General features: G+C 45.2%; 1 protein-coding gene across 1 annotated transcript in view; it reads left to right on the top strand.

Moving 5' to 3' along the window:
• Positions 1–24063, top strand: part of ASTN1 (astrotactin 1) — a 329878-nt gene that overhangs the window by 143106 nt on the left and 162709 nt on the right. Inside the window, exons 3-7 of the mRNA XM_082365716.1 lie at positions 13821–14214; positions 15643–15789; positions 16848–16955; positions 21492–21641; positions 22622–22789. Of these exons, the coding sequence (XP_082221842.1) occupies positions 13821–14214; positions 15643–15789; positions 16848–16955; positions 21492–21641; positions 22622–22789 (967 nt within the window). The remainder of the gene's footprint in view (positions 1–13820; positions 14215–15642; positions 15790–16847; positions 16956–21491; positions 21642–22621; positions 22790–24063) is intronic.

Here is a 24063-nt window from a genome sequence, read left to right on the forward strand (position 1 = left end):
TAAGTGGCACTGCTGGGACTGGGGCCCAAGTGCTCAGTCAGGGCCGCTTCCTCTGTGTTGCAAGGCCTTTGGTGGAATGTTCTGCTCAGGGCTCCTCTCTGGTCGTTGGGGTTCCTTTCTCTCCGCTAAACCCTCACCTCTCTTCTTCTCTCCACATAGTCGTGGAAAAGGAACTTAGGGAAGACTGACACACGCACCAGAGCTGGCCAGGTCACAAGGCCATCTCTCTCTCTCTCTCTATCTATATTAAAATTTGGGGGGCTTCCCTGGTGGCGCAGTGGTTGAGAATCTGCCTGCCAATGCAGGGGACACGGGTTCGAGCCCTGGTCTGGGAGGATCCCACATGCCGCGGAGCAACTGGGCCCGTGAGCCACAACTACTGAGCCTGCGCGTCTGGAGCCTATGCTCCGCAACAAGAGAGGCCGCGATAGTGAGAGGCCCGCGCACCGCGATGAAGAGTGGCCCCCGCTCGCCGCAACTAGAGAAAGCCCTCGCACAGAAACGAAGACCCAACACAGAAAAAAAAAAAAAAAAAAATTTGGTTTAACTGACACTAAGCAAAATCACTGTGAAAGATCTTCAGAGTGAGAACTTCAGCTGTGAGTGTATTACATGGCATGGCATGAGGACCAAGGTGGTACCACCTGGTGTTATACAATGAAGAGGCCTCTCCCAGGACCTGAAGACTCGACAGTCCCTGACCCAGACTTCTGGGCAAAGCCAGGCTCCCAGGAATAAAAAAAATCTTGTTCTTTTTTTTTTTTTTTTTTTTTTTTTCCCCTGTCCTCAGTGGCTGTGTTCATACCTCTGCAGTTTGCAGCCACAGTGCCGTGACCCCATCAATTGTAAAGTGTGCCAAGTGAATCTGATACTAATCATAGGTAAAGTCCTGAAATTTGTGACTGGTTTCCTTTTTTTCCATTAGAGTGAAGTCAGTGTTACAAATGACCTGTAATAAGGTCATTCTCACTCAACTTGTATTCTGGTGCGGCTTCTTGACTGAGAGAGAAAAAAAATGGAGTGACAGCTGGTGCTGGGAGTACATCAAACCCTCGGTGTGCCTGTGGGATCTGCCCAGGGTACAGCCCGCTTTTGTCGTGGTGTGGTGGCAGAGAAAACTGTTCACATTGTTGGTCCTGACGGTGTTTGGCCCTCTTGCTAAGCCAGATTTAATTTCTCCAACTACAGAATGGAGTGAACAAGAACTCCTCCATCCTACCTGCAGTCACTCTGCAGAACTAGACATACAAATGTGAATATATATATACACACATAAATACAAATAATGCTTATATTAATAGAAACAAAAATTAAAGCTTTAGTTTCTAAGAAAAGGGACTTTTTTTACACTCTTCATAAAGCACATATATCGTTCTTCCTATAATTAGGTGCTAAACCGGTGTTTTAAAATGTGATAACAAATGTCTTTGACGTCTCTGATGATGAGACTCTATTCATGCAGAGCTCTGTGGAGGACAGCAAGAACAGTCAGTTCCAAGCACAGGTCAGTTCGTTTTACTAGAAAAGCATCTCTGTCAGCTTAAACAAGCCCTCTGCCATCTCACAGCGGCTTGCTAACGGTACAGAAAGGTACAAGCTAGAATGAAGTTGGGTAAGTAGAAGCCATCATGCTTTCTGAAAACACAGCTAATATCCTCTGGTTGATGGGTCTGTAGCGTGGACCTCCCATTCCTCACTCCCTTGGGTTGAGGAAGCAGACCCCCTACTGTAGCTGACTCCTTCCTGGGAGGCTCTACAGCTGAGGGAGAACCTCAGGGTTGGCCAAGGAGCCAGCTGAGAAAAGCAAAGAGGGCTTCCAGATGGAAGCCTTAATTCTGAGCAGACAGTATAGATATCATGCTATTTGTGCTTTATCAGCTTTGCCAAGGCAGCTGAATGTGCCTCCCTGTAATTAATCAAGCAGTGAGCTGTTTACAAAGGGTCAGTTCTGGGCTGGGCCCTCCGCTAAGGCTGGGACTGTAGAAAGTTTTTAAACCATGGTCTCTGCCTGCAAGTCTAGTCAGAGCTATGATATGGGAAACAGCAGAATCAGGGATTAAAGATTAATTAAGAAAAGCTCTTATATGCTTTAAAAATTGGGAGTGAATGCCATGTCTGAGAATTGGAGTAATCAAAGTAGGTTTCAGGAAGGAAAGGAACTTATGCTGGGACTTATAAGGGTGTGAAGAACTGAGGTAGAAGGAGGGTGAGGAAGGACATGTCGGGGAAGGGAGAGGGCAAAGGCGCAGAGATGGGCATAGACAACCCTGTCACCCTATCCTGTTCTCTCTCTGCCCCTCTCTCCCTTACAATTGAACTGAATGTTAAGAATAGCAAAAAAACTAAATCACTCCTATTAAAAAGTAGAAAAGTGAAACCTCGTGGATGCCATGATATGCACTAAGTTGTAATGATGTTGCAGGCTGGCTGGGAACAACTTCCACAGGGTCAGGAAAACATGCCTGCCCCGGGAACAGGATTATGCATTTGCTGGGTGGATGATGTCTGCCTCATTCAGTTGTCTTGGAAGCACAAACCCCCGACTGTCTTTGTATCATGTGAGTGTCTCTGGCCAGATCAGGCTGACCTGTGGATGCACTTCTGCGTGATCAAGCTGTTGATCAGTAAATCAAAACAATAGCAGAGTTAGGCCTTTTGTCACCTTCCATGGCTGGGATGGGGCAGAGCTGGGTTCAACTTCCAGCTTCCCTTTGCTCTGGCCCATCTTTGCGGGCAAGCACTGAGCTTGCCTCCAAGGTCCTGGGATGTATAACTAGCATCTGGCCAGGAACAAAGTGAGCCGTGGTCAGCTAGTGAAGAAATCAAGCTTACAGGTGACAGGTTCTCTACTTCACCTCATCACCTCCCCCTCCAAAGCCCCAATACAAGAAAGAAGTCCTGGAAAACCAGAAGAACAAAGCTGACAGCACGCAGAGATGGGTGGGTGGGAGGCCAGCGAGGGAGGAGGCAGGGCAGGGAGTTGTTGTGTGTGCATGTGTTTTAAATTAATGATGGGAAGGATTTGAAGACTTGTACAATGACTTTGCCAGCGAAAATGTAATTAGCTGAAGACAACATGCTGCTGATGTTGGAACCGGTGGTTTAATGAAGCCTGCCCTAATGAGAACGTCAGTGTCTTGCTCGGAGATTGCCTTCACAAACAGGGCCTCTTCTCCAGATTTTGTGCTTGATTAGTTCCAGAGAAAGATTGAATTGTAATAATTTTTTTTAACGGGAGAAACAAGAGCCACAGCACTTAGTGTATGGCCCAGGAGGAGACTCTTGACTGTAAGTCTTCCCTCCTCCTCCCCTCTTTGGTGTCAGACAAAGCTTGCTGGCAAGGAGTGAGGGGCTTGGAGGGAGTCTTAGCGTGTGAAACACTAATTGTGTTCGTAGGTCAGCGTCTCCCCCAGTCCTTAATTCCCTTGCCTGTTCCTTTGCTACGGTTCTTCAGCTCTATTATGCATATTACTTGGTGCCAAGATTGAGTCACAGCTGGAGTGTTACAAGAGATGTGACCATGGATGCCCGTTATTCTCCTTAGCATTGTGGGTCAAATAAGTTACAAGTTAGAAGAGCTTTATGAGCAGAAAGCCATGAATAAGAGTTTTGCTAACCTCTGTATTTGATCAGCATTAAATGACTTGCATTGGGAGTGACCATTATCATTGTTAGGGCCCTAATGCAAAACATGACCTGCAGGGTTTCTCCTACCTTTTCCAAATCTGTTGGCCAGCAGTCTTTTGGGTGACCTGACTGATGCAGGTTCTAATTTCCCTGAAAGTGTTCAAGTCCCACATTTTCTCCCCAGCCTATCTTCTACATGTGTTGTTATATTATGGAACACAGCTACTGTTCCTCTTAGGGCTCTGACCCCAGAACAAGGGCTTACAAGCAGCAAAGAGACCTGAGTTTGTGTGCAAGTGTGCCAGGCTATTCTCAAGGAGATAGTTGAGCGCCTGTGCCTGTTGGCCCTAAAGGCATTTGATTTCACTTAGAAAACATCCACCCAAGAACAGATATCTCCATAAGTTTTCTCTTCCCATGTCAAAACGACAGCCCAGTAAGTCTGGCCGCCCTTGGGACAATTAAATTATTGCTTGAAATTATGCACTTGGTCAACCCAGTGATTACATTAACTGATCAACTTAATTGAAGAAGATTGGGGGCATCTGGGGCAGGCAGTGAAGACAGTACTGAGTGTAGACATTTGAGAATCCTTACTTGCATAACCCTAAGAGTTAGATATAGGAGCAAGACCACCAGGGCTTAATTTGGAGAAGATGGGAAGTTGGGGAATTGCAGCCCAGGCTACAGTGGTGGGCTCCTTTCTACTCAACAAGGTCATAAAACAACATTGTTAGGATCAATGGTTGAGTCTTGGTTTGAGCAAATTATGTAGCCCCTCTGATCTCCTGTTTCCTCACCTAAAAAATGGAAATGGTAATTCCTACTACTTATATCTATTGGTAGGATTAAATAAAATGATACTGGTAGCTCACCATTCACTGTGTTTGGCACACGGTATGTACTTTACAAATGGTTGTTATTATTTCTCCTCCATTGTGCCGATACTATAGGAATAAGGCAGTGTGTGTGTAGAATTGCAGAATAAGGCAGGAATTCAGGGGAGGAATTAAGCATATGTAATGGGATTGCTATAGGAGCTGAGAAATGCTTTTGTAGTGGTATGTAGCTCCGAAATCTTTGCAAAGCTAACCGTCAGCTCTGTAGGATTGTCACCTCTCCCAATCCAGACACTGTGCCATTGGAGGTTCTACTGTGAAAGAAAAACCCTGGCAGGGCTTCTGAATACTTGACTAGACCCTGCCACAGCAGACCTCATGGCAATCATAATGATAAAGTTGGACCTCTGTTTGTGGGACAGAAATATGGTCAAGGCCCGCACCTATGTGAAGGGCCTTCTACCTGTCCCCTCGCAGGCATCTCCTGGATTATGCAGCCTTTAAAGGTGCATCTCAGTTTTTAGCTGGGGAGGAAAAAAGACCTTTTGAAAAAAAAAAAAAGACCTGGTTCAGAGAGTGATATTGATGAATATGTGCCCAAATGAGGGAAATCTTGACATTTTGACACTCTCTCTGTTTTATTCCCAACTTTTTTCATCTGAAGTCATTGGAATTTCCACAGGGCATTGGAATCCCCACAGGGGTCTTGCACAATGTCTGCCCTCAGTTGGTTTTCATTTGCTCAGCCCCAGCTGCTGCCCACAGAGCTGTTAGGTCTCTGAGACCTCCTCTCCTCCCCTTGGGCTGGGCTACCTGACGTCTGGGGAGATGGGAGGAAGAGGGTTTAACAACTCCATTATGTTCAGAGAGAAAGAGGGTTAAAGTCATGCTAATGGTCATTAGCATATACCGTGCCAGCTGCCTCTTCTGTTACTTGTTCAATAATTCCCTTAATGCTTGGTCCTAATGGAGCAGATTATTGTTATTATTTTACTTCATTGAGATCACCTACTGCATAAAAACAAAGAGGAAAGGGGGAAAATAACGTGGCCAAGAATAGGCATGGAGCATTATCCAGCTGGAGATATTTATTTATTGGCTTCATGCTTGGCTTGTGAAGTTCTGAAGGGCTGGTGCACATGGTCCGTGGAGGGAGCCTGTCTCACGCAGCTCTGCCCATGGGTTGCTGAGACAGCGACCTGGCGTGCTTTTGCTTCCGTGTGGACCCGTTTATCTCCCAGCCTGCCTGTCATGCACAATGCACACATTTGTGCACGTGCATGCACGCACACACCCACACGATGGGTCACACGTGGGGCCAGCCTCTTAACATAGCACTGATTGCGGTCCCATCCATAATGTCTGACTAAGCAGCAGCATGTCTCAGAAATTTTCTAAGTCTACATCTTGAGGGAGTGGAGGACCTCAGCTTTGCCTCTGTTGCCTGATTCCTCACGGCTCTCTCACTCTGCAACAATCTAGGTCAGTCTTTGGAATTAGGGGATCCATTAGGGTAGCCTTGGGCCCGGAAAAGCCAGCCGTGGCAAGCTGCTTCTGTCACCCTGCTTCGTCCAGCTCCACTCGACCTCAGCCTTCTCATTAAGGCAAACGGCAGGTTCCCCAAGCTACTAGTGATCAGAGAGCTCTGAGCTCCTTATGCACAAATGCACTCCCTTGCTTTTTCTTTGGGACAGCAAAGTCAAGCCTCAGAGGTAAGAAAAATCCCAAGAACTAAAAAAGCAGCTCTATAAAAAGAACCTGAAAGAGGACAACTTGAAATAGCCCAGGCTGGCTCCAGCATGCTAGACTGTAGCCACTTTCCCTGCAGAGCTTCAGGCTCTCATTAGCTGAAAATCCTGAAGCCTCACAGAGAAGTTGAAGACAAACTTCCCAGATTAAAGAAGAAAGACAGTGATCAAAACCTAATAGAATCAAAACTTTTAGACCTGGGAAAATAAAAAAAAATTAAAAGCTATAAAGTTGAGTTTCCTCTTGAGAAGAACTTCATGCTTATAGCCTCCTTGGGTTGGGAGGGCCCTCTGATGTCAACCTGCCTAACCTAGGGAGCTCTTGATCTTAGAGTTTTTCTCTTGCTTATATATGGAAGGCTGCCTGGTCCCTATCTTTACCCCCCAAATGGCATTTTAATGAGAGATCTTGGGGGGACATCCTATGTCTTCCCTACGCTTTGGATATTTGGACTTAGAAGGGTGGGGCTGGGGTTCTGAAGCATCTCATGGCAGCAGGCTCCAGTGAGAGGCTAACCAGGCAGGGCAGATCTGTCCCCTGCCAGTGGGATGTGCAATTCACATCAGAAGCCCCAGAGGAATATTGAAGCCTCTTAATTAACGTGGTGGCCTGTGGCAACTGGAAAGCATTTCCACACGATTAAAGACTTCAGCAAACCCCCAAGGGGAGGTAATGTTCCTAATAATTTATAAATTGCACCCACTACTTAATAGGCTTAACCTGTAGCTTTTGTCTTCTGTTTGGGAAGGAGATGGGCAGAGGATAATGGATTTCTGTTCACCAGCCACCACAGAAAAGAGAATCTGCCAGAAGAGCAAACCAAGGGGCTTTCTCTTCGAGTTTAGGGACTCCTGGCAGTAAAAGTATCCTCAAGGTCAAGAATGTGTTAATACAATTTCGATGACATCTTCTGATTTCCAAGGCCTATTGTGCCTTTGGGGAAGCGGGTGGGTCTGCTTATCAGGGCTGCATTGGCTAGCTGGAGTTGATAGCCTGCCTCTGAAGGATCAGTTCCTTGGTCTGTAGTTTCTGGCATTACTGGGCAAGAAGAGCTCACAAATATTTTTTTCCATAATCAGTTTACCAGCTGAGAGCTATTTCCAGTTTGACAGGTATCAGTGTTATAATCAGGAAGTTTCCAATTTGGAAGAGTCAGTGCATTTCTTTTAATCACTTCACTTGATAGATGAAGGCCTGGGATAGGTTCAGAGAGGCTGTGCAACTTGCACAAAGTTGTTCTGGTTAGCTCTGCTATTTTATTGGTGACTTACATGCTATTAGAAACTTACTATAGTTTTCCACTGGGCTCAGAGAAATGTAGGATTGGATGGGACCTTGAAAATCGTCTATTCACCTCATCCATTCCCTACCCCTGGGATATTTGGATCTAGATTAGAAAGCGAGCAGCATTGCCATATGGGCTTACACAGTTTTTCTCCTCTTGGTCTGTCTTCTTTGAAAGCTGGAGAGAGATAGAAATGATCACTGTCATCTGTGAGAGAGGGCATTTGCCCTAGACCTTCGGGCTTTGTTATTGGGGAAAAATAGGTGACAGGCCACCAAACTCATCTATTTTATTCTTGGTTTTTAACCACCATTTAATTCCTTTAGGAATATAATTTGAATTCAGTGTGTCCAGTTGCCTTGAGGGATAATTAATTATGTCTCAGATTCACTCTTCTGGTTACTCCTAGGGCAAAGCTAAGCTTTGAAATGTGAGCTGATTGATTGTCTGCAGCCACTTGACAGATGGTAGCTGGAAACATAATCTCAGCTTTTCCACTTCTCTGCCAAGGGTTCACAAAACCCAGGTGACTCCCTAAACTTTGGTGAAATTTGATAAATATGGATTCTTTTTGTTGGGATTTACTGATCATATGATACTGATTTGGGATAATGTAAGGATTTTACTGGCCCCTGACATTATAGGTTATACCTAGAATATAACCTCCAGTCCAAATATCTTTACCTATCACAGTTTCTTCTGTTATAAGAAAAGAAGTAATGGCAGGCTATTTCCAGTCCTTGTGATCTGTTTTTATCTTCCTTTTGTGCCTATGTTTACCTTTAAAAACCAAATTATAGAGATTATTTTCTCTAACTCAAATGTAAACCCCATGAGTTCAGGACCTATTCCTTTATTATTCACTGCAGTATCTGCATAACAGTGACCATAAGAAAAATGACTCGCTAAAGTGAGTAAATATCTGTTGAATGATTGAGTAATGAATTGAATGGATGAGTCACATAAGCAACTGACATATAAGCTTTGCTTGCAGGCACATAGATGATGTCCATATTGAAAGATACTCAAAGTTGACCTCCCCTTCTTCCCCGCCTCCCGCCCTCCCTCCTTTCCTCCCTCCCTTCTTTCCACCCTTCCTTCCACAGTTATTGAACACCTACTTCATGGAAGGCACTAGGATTGACCCTGGAACTTAGCATCCTCTGCTCTCATGAAGTCTATAATCTAGTAGATGAGATCAACAAGCAAATCAGAGATAACAGTACTTTGGTTAGTTATGTGGAAGGTTCTATGGGTGGTTCAGTGATATAGGGAAGAATTGGCTGAGGTTATGTCACTGAACTGACTTTAAAGGACAAGTAAGGGTTAGCTAAGGGAATGAGGAATGACCCAGACCCAGGATGAATACACAGGTCAGATAATGAGACAGTCTTGTGCTTGGCCTGCAAGACTGGGATGAGCATAAAAGGGAAATCTGCCTAGAACTTTCTATCCCTGAGCAATCACCATCAGTGCTATATAAAATATTGTTACATAAGTATTACAAAATCTGCAAATTATCTCACAAACCTCATACTACTCTCTCAGGTAAGTGCCCAAAATGTCAGTTTCATGAGAAAATAAAAGCTGATTTCATTTGTTTGATCTCTGTTAAAGCCAGCAGAAATGATTTATTGATGTTTTTTAAAGAAAAATATATTTTTAAATACCATTTTTTGCAAGCATCTTATTAATCGATGTGGAGATTTCATATACCCCAAACATACTTGTAGATACAAAAATTTTAACAGTTTTGAGGGAAATCAATAGAATAATCAGAAAACTCATGAAAAGATGAATAAAGAGCAAAACAATTGCATATCTTGCTGTCAGTGTTATTTTTTTAATGTTCAAAGTTTGCATTTTGTTACTTCTCACTTGGGTCCAGATGTACCTTAATGGTTTTTCTGTTTGTTTGTTTTGTTTTGCCATAAAAATTCAAGTTAACACATAAATGAAGTACATACTCTGAACACAGCTAGGGTAATGCAGAAGCTCAAAGCAAGGTGTAGGTATAGGAAGAACTCCTGTGCACTTCTTTAAAGCCTGGGAGATCACATTGCCCACTGCGTTTGTCAGTATGCTCATGTTCACATGCCAGGTGGAAGTCTATTTGAATGGGGTTGAATGCTTAGAGGAAGTTTGTTCCTCCCAACAAACTTTCTTTTTTTTTTTTTTTTTAATTAAATATAGTTGGTTTACAATGTTGTGTTAGTTTCAGGTGTAGTAAAGTGATTCAGTTGTGTATATATTATTTCAGATTCTCTTCCATTATAGGTTATTATAAGATATTGAATATAGTTCCTTGTGCTATACAGTAGGACCTTGTTGTTTATCTGTTTTATATATAGTAGTTTGTATCTGCTAATCCCAAACTCTTAATCTATCACTCCCCCCTTTCCCCTTTGGTAACTATAAGTTTACCAACAAATTTTCTTTTGTCAGACAAGAACTCGCCTTGTTCTTTTTGACTTGATTATTAGGAAGCTCCTAGCCCTTCTTGGCCTAGGCTTTCTTTCCATTCATCTGCCACCTCTTGGTTTCATTAGGTTATTTGAAAGAAAAATCCTAGAGCCTCTGTGAGTTTCACTGAAACTGCTTAAAATCTCCGATGGAAGTAGAAGGGTTAAAAATAATGGTAACATCAAAGAACCTTGGTTTATCACAGGAATGCAAAAGCAATCGAATTTGAGCGCTGGATTTGAGTCCTCACCATAGACGGAACATTATCAAAGTGGCTACACCCATGCCTTTTCCCAGTATAGTGGAGGCCCTATACGTAAAGTTCTCCTACCTACTCCCTCCTCACTGGATAGAGCAGATAAGCATTCCAGAGGGATTTGTGTGTAGTGATTTTACAAATTATTATTACAACATATTATTATTATTATTAAATAGTATTACAAATTAATATCATATAACTTATGTATATTATTATTTCGATAATAGTCCACAACTAGTAAGTCATAACAAAGTGTTGTGACATCTGCCATCATTTTGGGTTATAGATGCAGAGAGACTATTCCACAACTTGAGTGCCTGAGAATGTTTTTTCATATGCCTGTGCTGAGTTTCACCTAATGGCTGGAGCTCATTATTGGTAACTGATTATTAAAAAACTGAGGTCATCTGGAGTCCGTGACTCTAAGCAGAGGGAATGTTTTGCTAAAGCAATACTAGAGCTGCTAAATGAACTGGCTTAGCCAAACAAAAACTTGTATTCTAGCTCCCTATGAGTTGTTATTTTTTTAAAAATTAGCATAAAATATTGCTAATTGAGTGTCTAGGCCCCTATGTGGTAAAGGGGATGAACCTAACAAAACAGTACCATGAAAAGAGCAGTGGAAGAGGATCTGGGTGTAGAACCAGTTCTACACTGTTTAGTTTTGTAGTTTCTCTGGGCCTTCATTTCTTCAGAAGAGGAGGGGCTGTGTCTAAAGATTTTCACTGGATCTCACAGTTGAGAGAGAACACAGATTTCTCTGTTGAAATTCAACTAAATTGAGAGTCTAATGGTATCCTCCATGCATGTAGTGGTGTGTGAGGCACAGTCTTATTTTAGCACAGAGACCTTGAAATGCACCTGCTGTCTTTGCCCTGCCTACTAACCTTGAGTCGGACGCTTGAGTGGGTGCTTGGTGCAAGGTCCTTTGTTTACGACAGTGTTTCTTTGTCAGCTAGATGTGCACTTTGAGTAGTTTCTCTTTTTCCTTCGAAAGGTGAGGATGGATTCAGGTGGAATTACCCATATTCTCCTATTCTGTCCTGTTACAATTCATGAGATAGATGCCAGGGTGTATATGTCTCCAGTGAGCAAAGCTCACTCAGGGTGACTGCAGCCTAGTGGTTAAGAAGGTAGGCTCTGGACTGGGAGTCATTTTGGCCCCATTCCAGTCCTATGATTCATTTGCTGTGTGACCTTGCACAAGTTATTCAGCCTCTGTGCCCTAGCCTTTTCAAATGTAAAATGGGGTAATAGTTGACCCTACCTCTCAGAGTTAAAAGTGTAGAACATTTGGGGCAAATGTCTGATACAAAGTAAAAGCCCCATTAACAGACCACTGTCGTTGCTTTATTCCTGTGTAATATGGGGCAGGAACCTATGGCCTGGATCTTATCACAACCCCGTTGTGAGCAACTGAAAGGAGAATCAGAGAGGAAGAGTGGAAGGGGCGCCTGAAGACCTCTCTTCGAGCAGGAAGAATGGTGCTTAAACCATTCCCAGGAGATTGATGTTTATGCCCCCCTTACAGCTCTTTAGGGAATAAAATTACCTCGAGCTTTCACTTGCCTAATTCAATGTCTGACAACTTCCCTCGCTGGGGAAGTTATTCTTTCTGTGTGGCTTAATTACCTATTGTTGCAGTTTCAATTTGGGAAGAAGGAAAGTTAGTGGGTCTGGCTCTGAGATAAAGGGTCTGCCGAAAAACCACTGGGTTGGACTCAAATGCTCATTCTCAGCAAACGGGTGCAGGGCTCAGTTCTGCCCTGTTGAGGTGCCCCAGGGGCTCTCTGTGCACGTCTGCAGGGCTGCCAGGAGGGAGGGATCATGGCTGGCAGAGGTGGCACTTATCAGAGACCTAGGATGCTTGGCTCTGGACTCCCACCCCCACTGTAACCTGAGCAGCTTCACATTCATGCTTTCTGTGTACTTGCTTGAGAGATTTCACCAGGAGAAAGGGTTATGCAGATAAAAGAAAAATTTGAAAACCTGGAGGCCAGTGTGTGTCTCCAAAAAGCCACCCAACATGACAGGTCACTTGACAGCTGACTCTGTTACTTCTTGTCTCAGCTCCTCTGAGCTGCCTGTTGGAAAGCAGCAACATCATGTGTGTGAGTGCGTATGCACGTGCTCCTTTGCTCACAGTGATGGGGGGAGAGGGAGGATAAATGGGAAAATTTACAGGGAGAGGAACTTTATAAATCTAAGATATAATTATTATGAGACTGGAAAAAGCCCCCTCTAATATATTCAAGGGAATCATCTTGACCCAGCATTGTGTGGGCGAGCCCCTGGGAATTAATAGAGGGTTTTCACCTCTAGCCTATATGATGGGGCGGCAGTGATTGAAGCCCAAGACTGAGAGCAGAGCCATTTGGCACACGCCCACCTAATGAAATAGGTTCCGAGGGATATTGACCAAAATAAAGGGAGTGAATACAGATTGTGCACGGGAAGATTTATGCCCACTGAGTGCTGTGCAGCAATGGGCTTGTAAGCCCTTCCCTCCAAACACTGCCCTGGGCACACGTGAAGGCGAGGTGTTCAGCCTCGCTGAGCACTGCATCCTCGTTTCTGACGGACAACTTAGCTGTGTTCAGGCTTTTAAGTAATGGCCTCAGAGGATGGCCCTGGAGTACCAGAAGGTTCAGAAGGAAACTCCTCTGCCAGCCTGAGTCCAGGACGACGTGGGTCTCAGTCCCTTCTCTTGAGCTTAGCAAGAATGGGAACATCACTCAGGACTGTGTGAGTGGGAGAAGCCTGTCTCCTAAAGCAGCAGTGACCCCAAAAGTCATGTTCAAATGATGAGATTTCTCTGCACACTTGGTTGTAAGTTCCTGATGGATGTAAACTTCTCTTCCGATGGGTCTGGTTTTCTCCTGCTCGGGCAATTACTCTGATGGAGACGTTTAAGGTTAGGCTGACAGCCTTGACTCCCTGTGATACAATCTATTAGATGTGTTACATAGTTACCTAACTTAGTGCTTACACCACCCTGTGAGGGTGTTTTCCATTATACAGATGAGGAATCTGTGGTATCTTCTCCATTATACAGAATCTGAGGTTTCGAACTTATAGGACTTGCTGATGGTTGGTGGAGGCAGAGTTAGAATCTATATATGATTGATTTTAAGATATGAAAGAGAAAGAAACCAGATGCCATCCCACTGCTAAAAATTGGCCTGAAACCAGCTTTACATATAGCAGATCTGCCTTAAAAAAACCCTCTCTCTTATTTCTGCAGCTGAAATTATGCACACGCACACGCACACACACACACACACACACACACATATACATATATACAATCACAAAGACTTCTTTCTTCTTCAAATTGTTTGCTAAGCCAGAAGCAACCATGGATCACTTGAAATGATGCACTGATCATCCCAGTTCCATTTTTCTTTCACCCTGATCACCGATCACAGCAGACTGTCCCTTTGCTGCTGAGTGATGTTTGCTATAAGCGCTTACTGCACCTAAGTGAATGAATGAATTAATGAGTGAGTGATGGATCGTAACAGTGGGAGGGGTGAGGCCCCTTGGTGGGACGAGCTCACCCATCTTCCTGCGTCCACCTGCTGCCCTCTCTTCCCAGGGTGGCATGATAGCGCTGCTGCTGTCCATCTTGTGCCTTGTGATGATCCTATACACTCGCCGGCGCTGGTGCAAGCGCCGCCGGGTCCCCCAGCCCCAGAAGAGTGCCAGCGCTGAGGCTGCCAATGAGATTCACTACATTCCTTCTGTGCTGATCGGCGGGCACGGGCGGGAGAGTCTGCGCAATGCCCGCGTGCAGGGCCACAATTCCAGCGGCACCCTGAGCATCCGGGAGACACCCATCCTGGATGGCTACGAGTACGACATCACTGACCTGCGCCACCACCTGCAGAGGGAGTGCATGAACGGAGGGGAGGACTTCGCCAGCCAGGTTACCCGCACCCTCGACTCCCTGCAGGGCTGCAACGAGAAGGCAGGGATGGACCTCACGCCAGGTGGGTGACTCGTGGGTGACTCGGTCCTTGTCTCAGGGCACTAGGGAGTGGGTAGGGAACAGCTGTTTTCTAATTTCATGGCTGGTTGTCATACATAATGGGATGTGCCAGTGCCCTTTCCCAGGTGGGCAAGAAGCGTAAGCATTTTCCTGAGATGATGGGAGCTGTTTTCTAATATACGAAATCAGAAGAACAAGGGTAAATTGGATCCCTCTCCACTTCCACTTTGCACTGGAAGTAGAGGTACTTTTACATCCAACAGAAGAGTGAGTTAGAGGCTTTTTCATATATAATGAGCAGTCCTCAGGAAAATAGGGATATAGCAGAAAAGATCAACGTGTGTGTGTGTGACATTTTTGTATATAGTATGTTTGTGCGGGCGATTAAATTTTCCATTGAAGTGGAGGGGACAGAGGTATCTTTCTTTTCTATGACTACTGAGACTTTGGCCTGGAGTGTTTTAGTTGTGTTGTCTTGCCCATACCTCTGTGGTCTTTACAAGGGATGTACTTCTTCAGAGAAAATAAAGGAATACAATCAAACTGTTTGACCTCAGATGCTTTGTGCATCTATGAGACACTGGGTGGAAGAGACTTGGATCTAACGTGGCTGAACAAGACCAGAGTCGGTAAAATGCAGAGAGGAAATGACTGTACTTTTCATTTATAGCCTATCTCTCATACTTCTATAAATAACAACTATCTGTAGATAAAACCCCAAGACAATGATCCTTCAAGGAACTGCCCAATTATCTTTGAAGAAGACATTTTGAAACTGAATATTGCTTAAGATATGTGGACTTTCTGTGGGGCTTGAAATCACATCATAGAGGTTTCCATTCTGCTTGTTATCTAGAGAAGATCCTATGACTAGGCATGTCTTAATAAGATTTAAAGTCTAGACATTCCTTGAGACTAGGGGATGTGTCTTCAATATCTCATATATTCCATAGCACCTGCCATAGTGCTAAGCCCACCAAGTAGCCATATGATTAGAGACTCAGGGAGCAGGCAGATAGCACAAATACGTGAGAGAGCTGGACGTCAACAATAGGGAACGGAGCAGACTGGGATGAAAGAGAGGGGGCAAGTTCTGCCTGAATGTGCCCAAATTCAAATTTCTGTGAAACTCTGTGCTGACCAAAGGAAAGAAATCTGCAGTCTGTATCTCACCAAATGGCCACACGTGGTGACCCTATCAATACAGAATTGGTTGAATTGGATTTCCTTCCTTCACCCCTTCTCTCATAACTCTGTAGTCCCCTAGAAATGAAAAAGAAGCATTTCAGTCTCTGCCAGTCTCTCACTTTAAAGCTTTCATATTTCAGTTTCTGTGAAACCCCATCTACTTGGTTCATGCAGATTTCCTTGCTCTCACTTTCTTTGGCCTTTTCTCTTAAAGTTTCTGCCTTGGCCTTTCCTTATACAGGAAGCGACAATGCCAAGCTGTCGCTGATGAACAAGTATAAAGATAACATCATTGCTACCAGCCCCGTGGACGCCAACCACCAGCAGGCCACTCTGCTTTCTCACACCTCCAGCAGCCAGAGAAAGAGGATCAACAACAAAGCAAGAGGTACCCGCATCCGGTGTTAGGGCTTGAAGGTGGCTTCCTTAATATCAGCAGAGGCAGGGCCGTTAATATCCTTGACCCCCCCCACTCTCTGACACGGCTAGAGGGGCTGTGTTTGGTCGCAGTCTTTCTACAGGCCTGTTGTGTGTTACTTCAACAAATTTAAATGTATGCGCACCTTTTGAGCAAGTCATTTTAACAATGAGAATTTATCCTTAGTAAATAATAATTGGACAAGTGTGCAAGGATGTGTGTAAAAGGCTGTTCATCCCAGCGTTGTTTAAAAGAGCAAAAAATTGGAAGTAGCTTAAATGTCCATCAGTGGGGAATTGCTTAACTACCTGCACATCTGTCTCCCGTCCACTGGCTTAAGATGATACTATAGATCTATACTTGTTAATATGGAAAGTTGCCCACCCATCTATTAAATGGGGAAAAATGAGGTTATAAAATAGAAGGTACAGCAGAATGCCATTTTTAAGGGGAACTTAAAAAACCTTTATCTGCTTCTGTGTCAGAAAAAAGATGGAGAGTGTATTCATCAAATGTTAACAGTCTTTCTCTGACTTGGAGGATTTAGAGGACACCAGCGTTGTTCCTTTTAAACATTTGGGGGTCTTCTGTTTATTCTTTTTTCTCTTTTTCACATTGAATATATATTAATCCTAGAACCAGTTAAAAAATACAACATAGATATTAAGACATATAGACATATGCCCCTTAGGACATAATTCCAGCCTCTATCAACCAGAATCACGACGTGTAATGAGGGAAATTTCCCTTTCTTCCTTTTCCACGTACCGTCCACGATGGTCCTCTCTGGCAGGTGGCTCTCCTCAGTAGGAGCATGGGCTGGGTGGATGTAGGGCTCTAGTGATGGCTGTCATATCAAGGTCTCCTTCTCCAGTAAATCTGTGTGTCAGGAAGCTCCAATCCCTGTGGCTACTCCTCCCAGATTGTCAGTCACCCTGCTCGTGTTTTCCTCTTGAACTTGCCCAATGATTTGGTGTCATGAAGACAAAACTGAAGACATTGCTTTTGCCCTTGTCTTTTCATTACAGCTGGTTCCGCCTTCCTGAACCCTGAAGGGGATTCTAGCACAGAGGCAGAAAATGACCCCCAGCTGACCTTTTACACTGACCCCTCGCGGAGCCGAAGGCGCAGTAGAGGTAGGAAGGATAGAGGGGCAAAGTGGGGTGAGAGGGGCCATGGGGCGGGGAAGGCAGGGAGCTACAGAGGTGCTGGGTCGGGGAGGGGGCTCTGTGGACCAAAGCCAGTGTCCGCAGGAAGAATTCTTGGACCAAACTTGGTGTTTCCTCCTAAGGAAGAAAGAAGAGCCTAGAGTGGAAAATTTCAGAGGATCATCTCTCCCAGATAATGGCACTCTCAAACAAGTTTCCAAGTTGTTTGAAAGGCTATTTCTTGGTCAGAAGACTCTCAATTCCTTCTGGAAGCCTCGGGAGTCATATTTTGCTGTTTAGACACAGGAAATAAAGTTGATAAAGTGTGTTATACGTGAAAAAATGGACAGTGTATTTACCCTTGCTTACCCAGCCATCCTGGGATTGAGTGAGGCAGAGCTTGGGGGGGTGGGGTAGTTGAGGAACGATCTGTGGCCTGAAAAACATGTGTAGTGGTTTTTGACCTTTAATCCCCTGCCCAGCAGAATCACAGGACCCCCAGGGCCCAAGTCCCCTCCCTTCTCCTGGCAGGGCCCAGGTTGGTTTGTTCATTCTTCTCAGTGTTGGTAGAGTTGTCCTTTCACGCAGCCACGGTCTGTGACTCTCCACCCTGATGTTCAGTGGCTTCAGGCGTGGCTATTGCAGCTGTGGCTACCAGTGCCTATGACTTTGTGGTCTCACCATCATTACTGAGGGAGGTCTGTGTCCAGGCACCAAAAAAGCTTCAGCATTTACTTGCTGTGTGATATTGGATAAAGACAACAACATCTCTGAGCCTCGGTTTCCTCACGTATTAAATGGGTTAACAATACCTCATGCATAGGGCTTAATTATATTAAAATGTGCCTTTTTGGTGACTGGCAAGGCACTATGAGATCTCTATTGTGTTGCTGTTAGAACTCTCCACAGTGCAGCCTTGGGTTTCTACAGCACTTCATCTTAAAGAATTTTAGACAGGGGCCCCTTGAGATACAATGGAGGGTATTTGAGTGATGTCATCTTGTGTGATAGTCAATAACATTTTCCCCAACCAGTAATCAACCAATGCCCCCTCAAAAGACACCTCCCTTTTGGCTCTCTCCCACCTCCATTTGAGTTCTTGACATACTGGGGAATTCTTCCCAGAGACTGAAGGAAGCCCTGTTAATTCCTCAGTTCCAGTTCTGCAGGCTCTGCTGCTATCAGTACAGAGGTTCTTTCCACCACTTTTCTCAAGAGATCAGTGGGGCTCTGGGTCGCCTAATCTCTGGTGCCCCAGTATCCCTGAGGTGAGAATGTTGACTCTTGATCCTCATTACATATTTATACACAGCAGAGAGTCGTCCTAGGCCCATCCACCCTAGGCCACAGCAAAGCAGGGTGGGTTCTGCTTTAATAAGATCCCGTTTAAGAAAATCTATAGTAATGAATTAGAATGAGCTTCTTTGCAGCATAAAATTGTTACCTTTAAATACCAAGCTCTCCTGGTGCATCAACTGTTTACTGCTTTTAACTAGACTGTAAGCTTCTTACGGATGGGCATGTCTAATTTATTTTTCCAAAGTGCCTAGTGAGGGATTTTGCCTATAATAGATGCTTGCCAGTGTTTGTTGAATTGAACTGGATACATCAATCAGGCCAGCAGGAAATTTTATAACCCACCCGCCATGGGTCAGGCTTTGTGATCAGTAGTAGAAACATGAAAACATGGCACAGTGATAAGGCTTAATTTAATAATATAAATAAAGTAAAATGAGTACTCAGAAGAGAGAACAGTTAATTCTACCTGGCAGCAAAAGGAGGCAAAAAGGGAGAAAATAATTAGGCTTGGGTTATATACAATGCATAGAATTTCTTGAAAGAGGAAAATCTAGGGGAAGGGCATTTCAGTAGAGGAAAAGAGCAGATACAAAGCCTTGAATGCACAAAAGAACGTGGCATTTTCAAGCAAATAAAAGGAGTTCAATGTGGTAGTTGTAATCCAGGATTTGAATATATAGGCACACAGGGATAGGAGGGATGGGGCTGGATAACAGGCTAGAGGACCAGTGCATGCGCGATGTTAATGGGTTTGCACTTGGTTCTGTAGGTCAGAGGGGACCACTGGAAATTTTGAAGTCAGGTAGAGATGCTGGATGATGGGTTGATGATGCAGAAGGACCAGAGAGACAAGAAGCAGAGCAGCAAGTCATTGCCATCACAGGAGAGCAAGCGCCTGTAAACAGTGACTACACTGTGTGAGAAGGGCTGTAACAGCAGGGTGCACAGGGCTGGAGGAACAGCAAGAAATGAGTGAGAATCGGTTCTTGAAGGTTTCAGGGAAGTGTTTACAGGGAGATATTGTTTGAGCTGAGACTCGAAGAGTAGGTGTATGCCAGGCTGACAAGGTGACAAAATGGCATTTTGTGGAGGAGGAAATAATAGTGTAGAGTCACAGGGACATAAACAATAATTGTCTAGTCAGAGAGCAGTAAATAGTTTACTAGAATCAAGCTTCTGGGGCAGCCTGTGGTCTGCTTCGGAAATAAGGCTGGAAGATCAGGAGATCTTCCTTGACTGAAGGACTTGGACCTGACACTTCAGTTGGAGTCATTGAAGGTTTTTTAAAGAGCAAAGCCCTGGTCTGCTCTGCTTCGTGAACGATCCCTCTAAGGCAGCGTGGAGGATAGGTGAGAGCAGGGGGAGGTTGAGGCAGGGAGACTGGGTGGATGGCTGTTGCCATAGTCCAGGGGTGAGATGATAGACCGAGGTAGGGATGCAGAGGATGGAGCAAGAGAAATTTTGAACACAAAATGAAAAATGATTTAATGGCATTGGTGGAGGGTGGGTGTGGCTTATGAAAGAGAGGGAAGAGATAGACATGATGGCGTTTGGGGGCTTGAGGACCCAAGTAGACGGCAGTGCCATTCGCCGGGCAGTGGAAATGGTAGGGAGAGCAGGGCTGGAGGGAAGGTGCAGAGCCCAGTCTTGGATATCGCATTTGAGTGCCTGAGGGCCATTCGGGTGGTGGACCTGGGCGCTGCTCAGGCCTGGTATGGGCTGGAGGAAGAAATGTGTAAGTGTGGGAAATAGACTCCGTGTTGAAAGGGTACTAACATGAATAGAAAATCTCCAGGTAGCAAGGGACAGGGGATCCAGAGGCCGCCTGCCACCCTGCAATCACTCCCTCTCAGCTATTGCCAACACACCCACTCAGGGAACCTGCTCCCAGAAAAGATGTGTGCAGCCATAGACCACATCTTTCCCCGTGTTCCTGAGAACGGCAGTTGCAAAGACTCCACTGGACCCAGAGATTGAATAGTGAATTGTCTAGGGGCTGTAGCCTCACTGGATCTGTGTGTTGATTCCGGCTCCCCTCCTTAGTAGCTGCTTGACCCTGGACATGCCCTATAGCCTCTCTAACGCACTGTTTCTGTGGGAGCTGCCTCATCAGGCTGTGTCATCGTTAAATGATATGCCCAGGTATAAGACACGTAAGACACCTGATATGTCAGATGTAAGGTGCCTGACAGGTAATTACACTTATTCATAAGTGTTAACTATCTCTATAAGGTTAATCTCTTTGAGACTTATTTTCCTTATCTATAAAGTGGGTAGTTACTGTACAGACTCAAAGATTTATCGTAAGGAAGCAAATATTTAAAATAATGTATGTAAAACACTTAGCACGTTGTCAGCCATAATAGATGCCTTTCATTGCTATCAATAATAAATATTAACACAGACTGTAAGAAAATTCCAAAATATTCATACATTTTGTTGGCAGCTTGCTTTGCTTTCTTGCTTTCCCACATCTGTTCTGTTTCCATGTGAAAGGTCCCTCTTCTTACTACCATTTTATCCTCTCCACCAAAACCAAACAAACACCCCCAAAACCTCCCTTCTTAGCCCTGTCCCCAGCTACTTGGAAGTGTTTCTTATCCCTCAGCTTTCATATTTTCTCCCTAAGCTTCCATTTATAGCCTAACCCCAAGGACTGCAGGACTCGGGAGAGCCTTCTGGTGTGACAACATCTTCTACTTGCATAGAGCAGACGTTCCTTGTTTTCCTCCTTCCAAGCCCTAGACTGTCACCCACAGAGTAGGTGAGAGGTAGTTTGAGCCCCAGGAGTGGAGGAGCTGGTTTGTGAGAGCGCCCTCTGTGGAAAGCCATGGGAAGTGCAGGGAGTTCCAACGTAGGGGTAAAAGCATTCCCACCACCCTTGGGCAAGAGGTTGGAGCCCTGCCAGGCGAGTAGAGGGGGACAGTGCCCTCCTTTATGATTTCTCTTGTGACCTGGCCCAGGAGGCATGCAGAGGACTCGCTCACAGCTGACCATTGTTGACTCTGAGGGCCACCAGTGGCCCAGTCCCCTCTGACACCAGGCGATGACATGGTGTTCCATGAGGGTGAAAGTCACTGAGCTCACGCACTAGACACATTTCCCACCTGGGCTGGGTTTGCCAGCTGCCTCCCCTGTTTTCCAGGTTGGGCAGCAAAAGGCTGAGATGGCCCTTCACTACCAAGATTTTTACCATCAAGTGTCCCGCTTTTGCCTTATTTTCAGTGGGCTCTCCCCGAAGTCCTGTGAATAAGACCACCTTGACGTTGATCAGCATCACCAGCTGCGTGATCGGCCTTGTGTGTTCCTCTCACGTCAGCTGCCCTCTCGTTGTCAGAATCACCCTGCACGTCCCCGAGCACCTGATCGCTGATGGTAAGTCCACCCCTGAGGATGCCACCTCCTCCCCCTCCCCCGAGAAGAATGTTTCAGGGTGGGCAGGGAAAATACAGACAAGCCAGGGGGCCCTGTTACCTATTAGTGAGGAAAAAACAAACCCGGATAAGAAAGACTTAGGACAAAGTTAGATTGTCCACTGATGAAATCAGAAAGCAGGTTAAAAAAAAAAAAATGAACAGATCACCTCCTCTTTTCTATGCCCATTTCCCTTTTCTGTTTGTTTTTAATTAAGCACCTGTCTTTGTGGATAAATGCAGAACATACTGGCTATAGGTAGATAGACACCAAGATTCTCTTAGCCTCTGAATGGGGAAAAGCTAAGTGGAGTAGTAGAATGTTTAAGCATTCGCCACGTTTCCGTTTGATATGCCTGGTGAGAAATTCCTAATTGCAGTAACTTGCTATGAGCCTAGAACTCTGAAGCAATAATTTACTTTCATCCAGGGGGACCCTGATATAATGAGGGAATAATATACATTCTGAGAGTCCCTGAATTAGTTAAGCCCAGAGCACCTAATTGACTTGTTCATGTCTGTTCTCTTGGTTGCCGTAAGGCTGAAAACAGGTGGGGACTATCTGGAGTGTTGGAGGGCCTGCTATTTATTTCATGGCAGCTGAAGACAGGCAGCAGGTCTCTGTTCCTTGGATGACTGCCAGGGTCTGATGGAGCCGTGCCACAGCCATCACAGAGCTGCTCTGTCCCTGTATCCCTTGGGTCCACCCTAGTAGACATGGGATGGGACAAGGCAGCAGGGGATGATATGGCGGGAGATCCAAGTGGTGGCCGGGCCTCCATCTGCTGACCCCTTGCTTTGTGACTCATGACGGGCCAGGATTGGTAGAAGTAATGACCTCGGGTTGGGGCTAATCTGCAGAGCATCGCTCAGTCTGTCTTCAGTAACGTGTGTGTGTGTTGTGGGCACACACGGGCATGCCTCCTCTCTCTCCCCCTGCAGGGAGCCGCTTCATCTTGCTGGAGGGGAGCCAGCTGGATGCCAGTGACTGGCTGAACCCTGCCCAAGTGGTTCTCTTCTCTCAGCAGAACTCCAGTGGGCCCTGGGCCATGGACCTTTGTGCCCGGCGGCTCCTGGACCCCTGTGAACACCAATGTGACCCCGAAACTGGTAGGCGGGAGCACCGGGCAGCGGGTAACTGTCAGAGTTCATGCCTCTTGCAACTACCCCTCAAAATCCAGGCCATCCGTCCCAACTGACCCATTACCATTGGGAGCCAAGACTGTGCAAGCTGGCAGCATGTGGTTGAGCCCCTGAGCTGGCTGGCTTAAAATGTGAGGTCATCTTCTGGCAGAAGCCTTGGAAGCCTCCTAACTGTAGCCCCAGGCCAGACAGATCAGCTCAGGATGACCTCCACAGCCCATGTGCCCTCCAGTCAGGGTATCAGCCAAGGGGGCTAAACTTTTATGCATGTTTATTGTAGAAAATATGGGGGGGCTTCCCTGGTGGCGCAGTGGTTAGGAATCCGCCTGCCAATGCAGGGGACATGGGTTCGAGCCCTGGTTCGGGAAGATCCCCCATGCTGCAGAGCAGCTAGGCCCGTGCAGCACAACTACTGAGCCTGCGCTCTAGAGCCCGCGCGCCTAGAGCCGGTGCTCCGCGAGGAGAGAGGCCACCTCAATGAGAGGCCCGCGCACGGCAATGAAGAGTAGCCCCCGCTCACCGCAACTAAAAAAAGAAAGCCCACGCACAGCAATGAAGACCCAACGCGGCCAAAAATTAATTAATTAATTAATTTTAAAAAAAGGGAAAATTAGAAAAGCTTATAGAAGAAAATGATAATCATCTATAATTCTATCTCCTGCAGAAATAATTTTAAAATTTTAATGTCTTTCCTCCCTTCCTATCTTTTATCTATGCCTGATTCTTAGAGGCTTGTAAGCACACTAAGTCCAGTAGAGTTTTCTTGATTTTTTTCACTTAACATTCTATCATGGGAATTTTCCAGAACCAGTAAATAATCCTTAATAACGTAATTCTAATGGCCATTTGGTATTCCACTGTATGTCTATATAATAGCTCATTTAAATAGTCCCCTATTATTTGACATTTAAGACGCATTAAATTTTTAATTTTTACAAACACTACTAAAATGAATATCTTTCCACATAAATGTAGGGCATGTTTGAAGTTATTTTATTCAGATAAATCTTAGAAGAGAGATGACTAGGTCAAAGGGTATAGCCATCTTTCAGGCCGTTATATTATCCAGGGGGGCTGGGGCTGCTCTGAGAGAGAGGGTTTGAATTCATACACAGCATGTACTGGGGCGCTCTCAGTGCTTCTTGAGCTCCAAGATATCCAGGAGTATGGATCCTTCATCCCACGTTGCTTTGCCCTTTCATTGTAGAAGGGGTTCCTCTATGGTAGTCTTTATAAAGACC

Source organism: Balaenoptera borealis (assembly GCF_965194805.1).
Source record: "Balaenoptera borealis genome assembly, chromosome: 1".
Classification (NCBI taxonomy): Eukaryota; Metazoa; Chordata; class Mammalia; order Artiodactyla; family Balaenopteridae; genus Balaenoptera; species Balaenoptera borealis.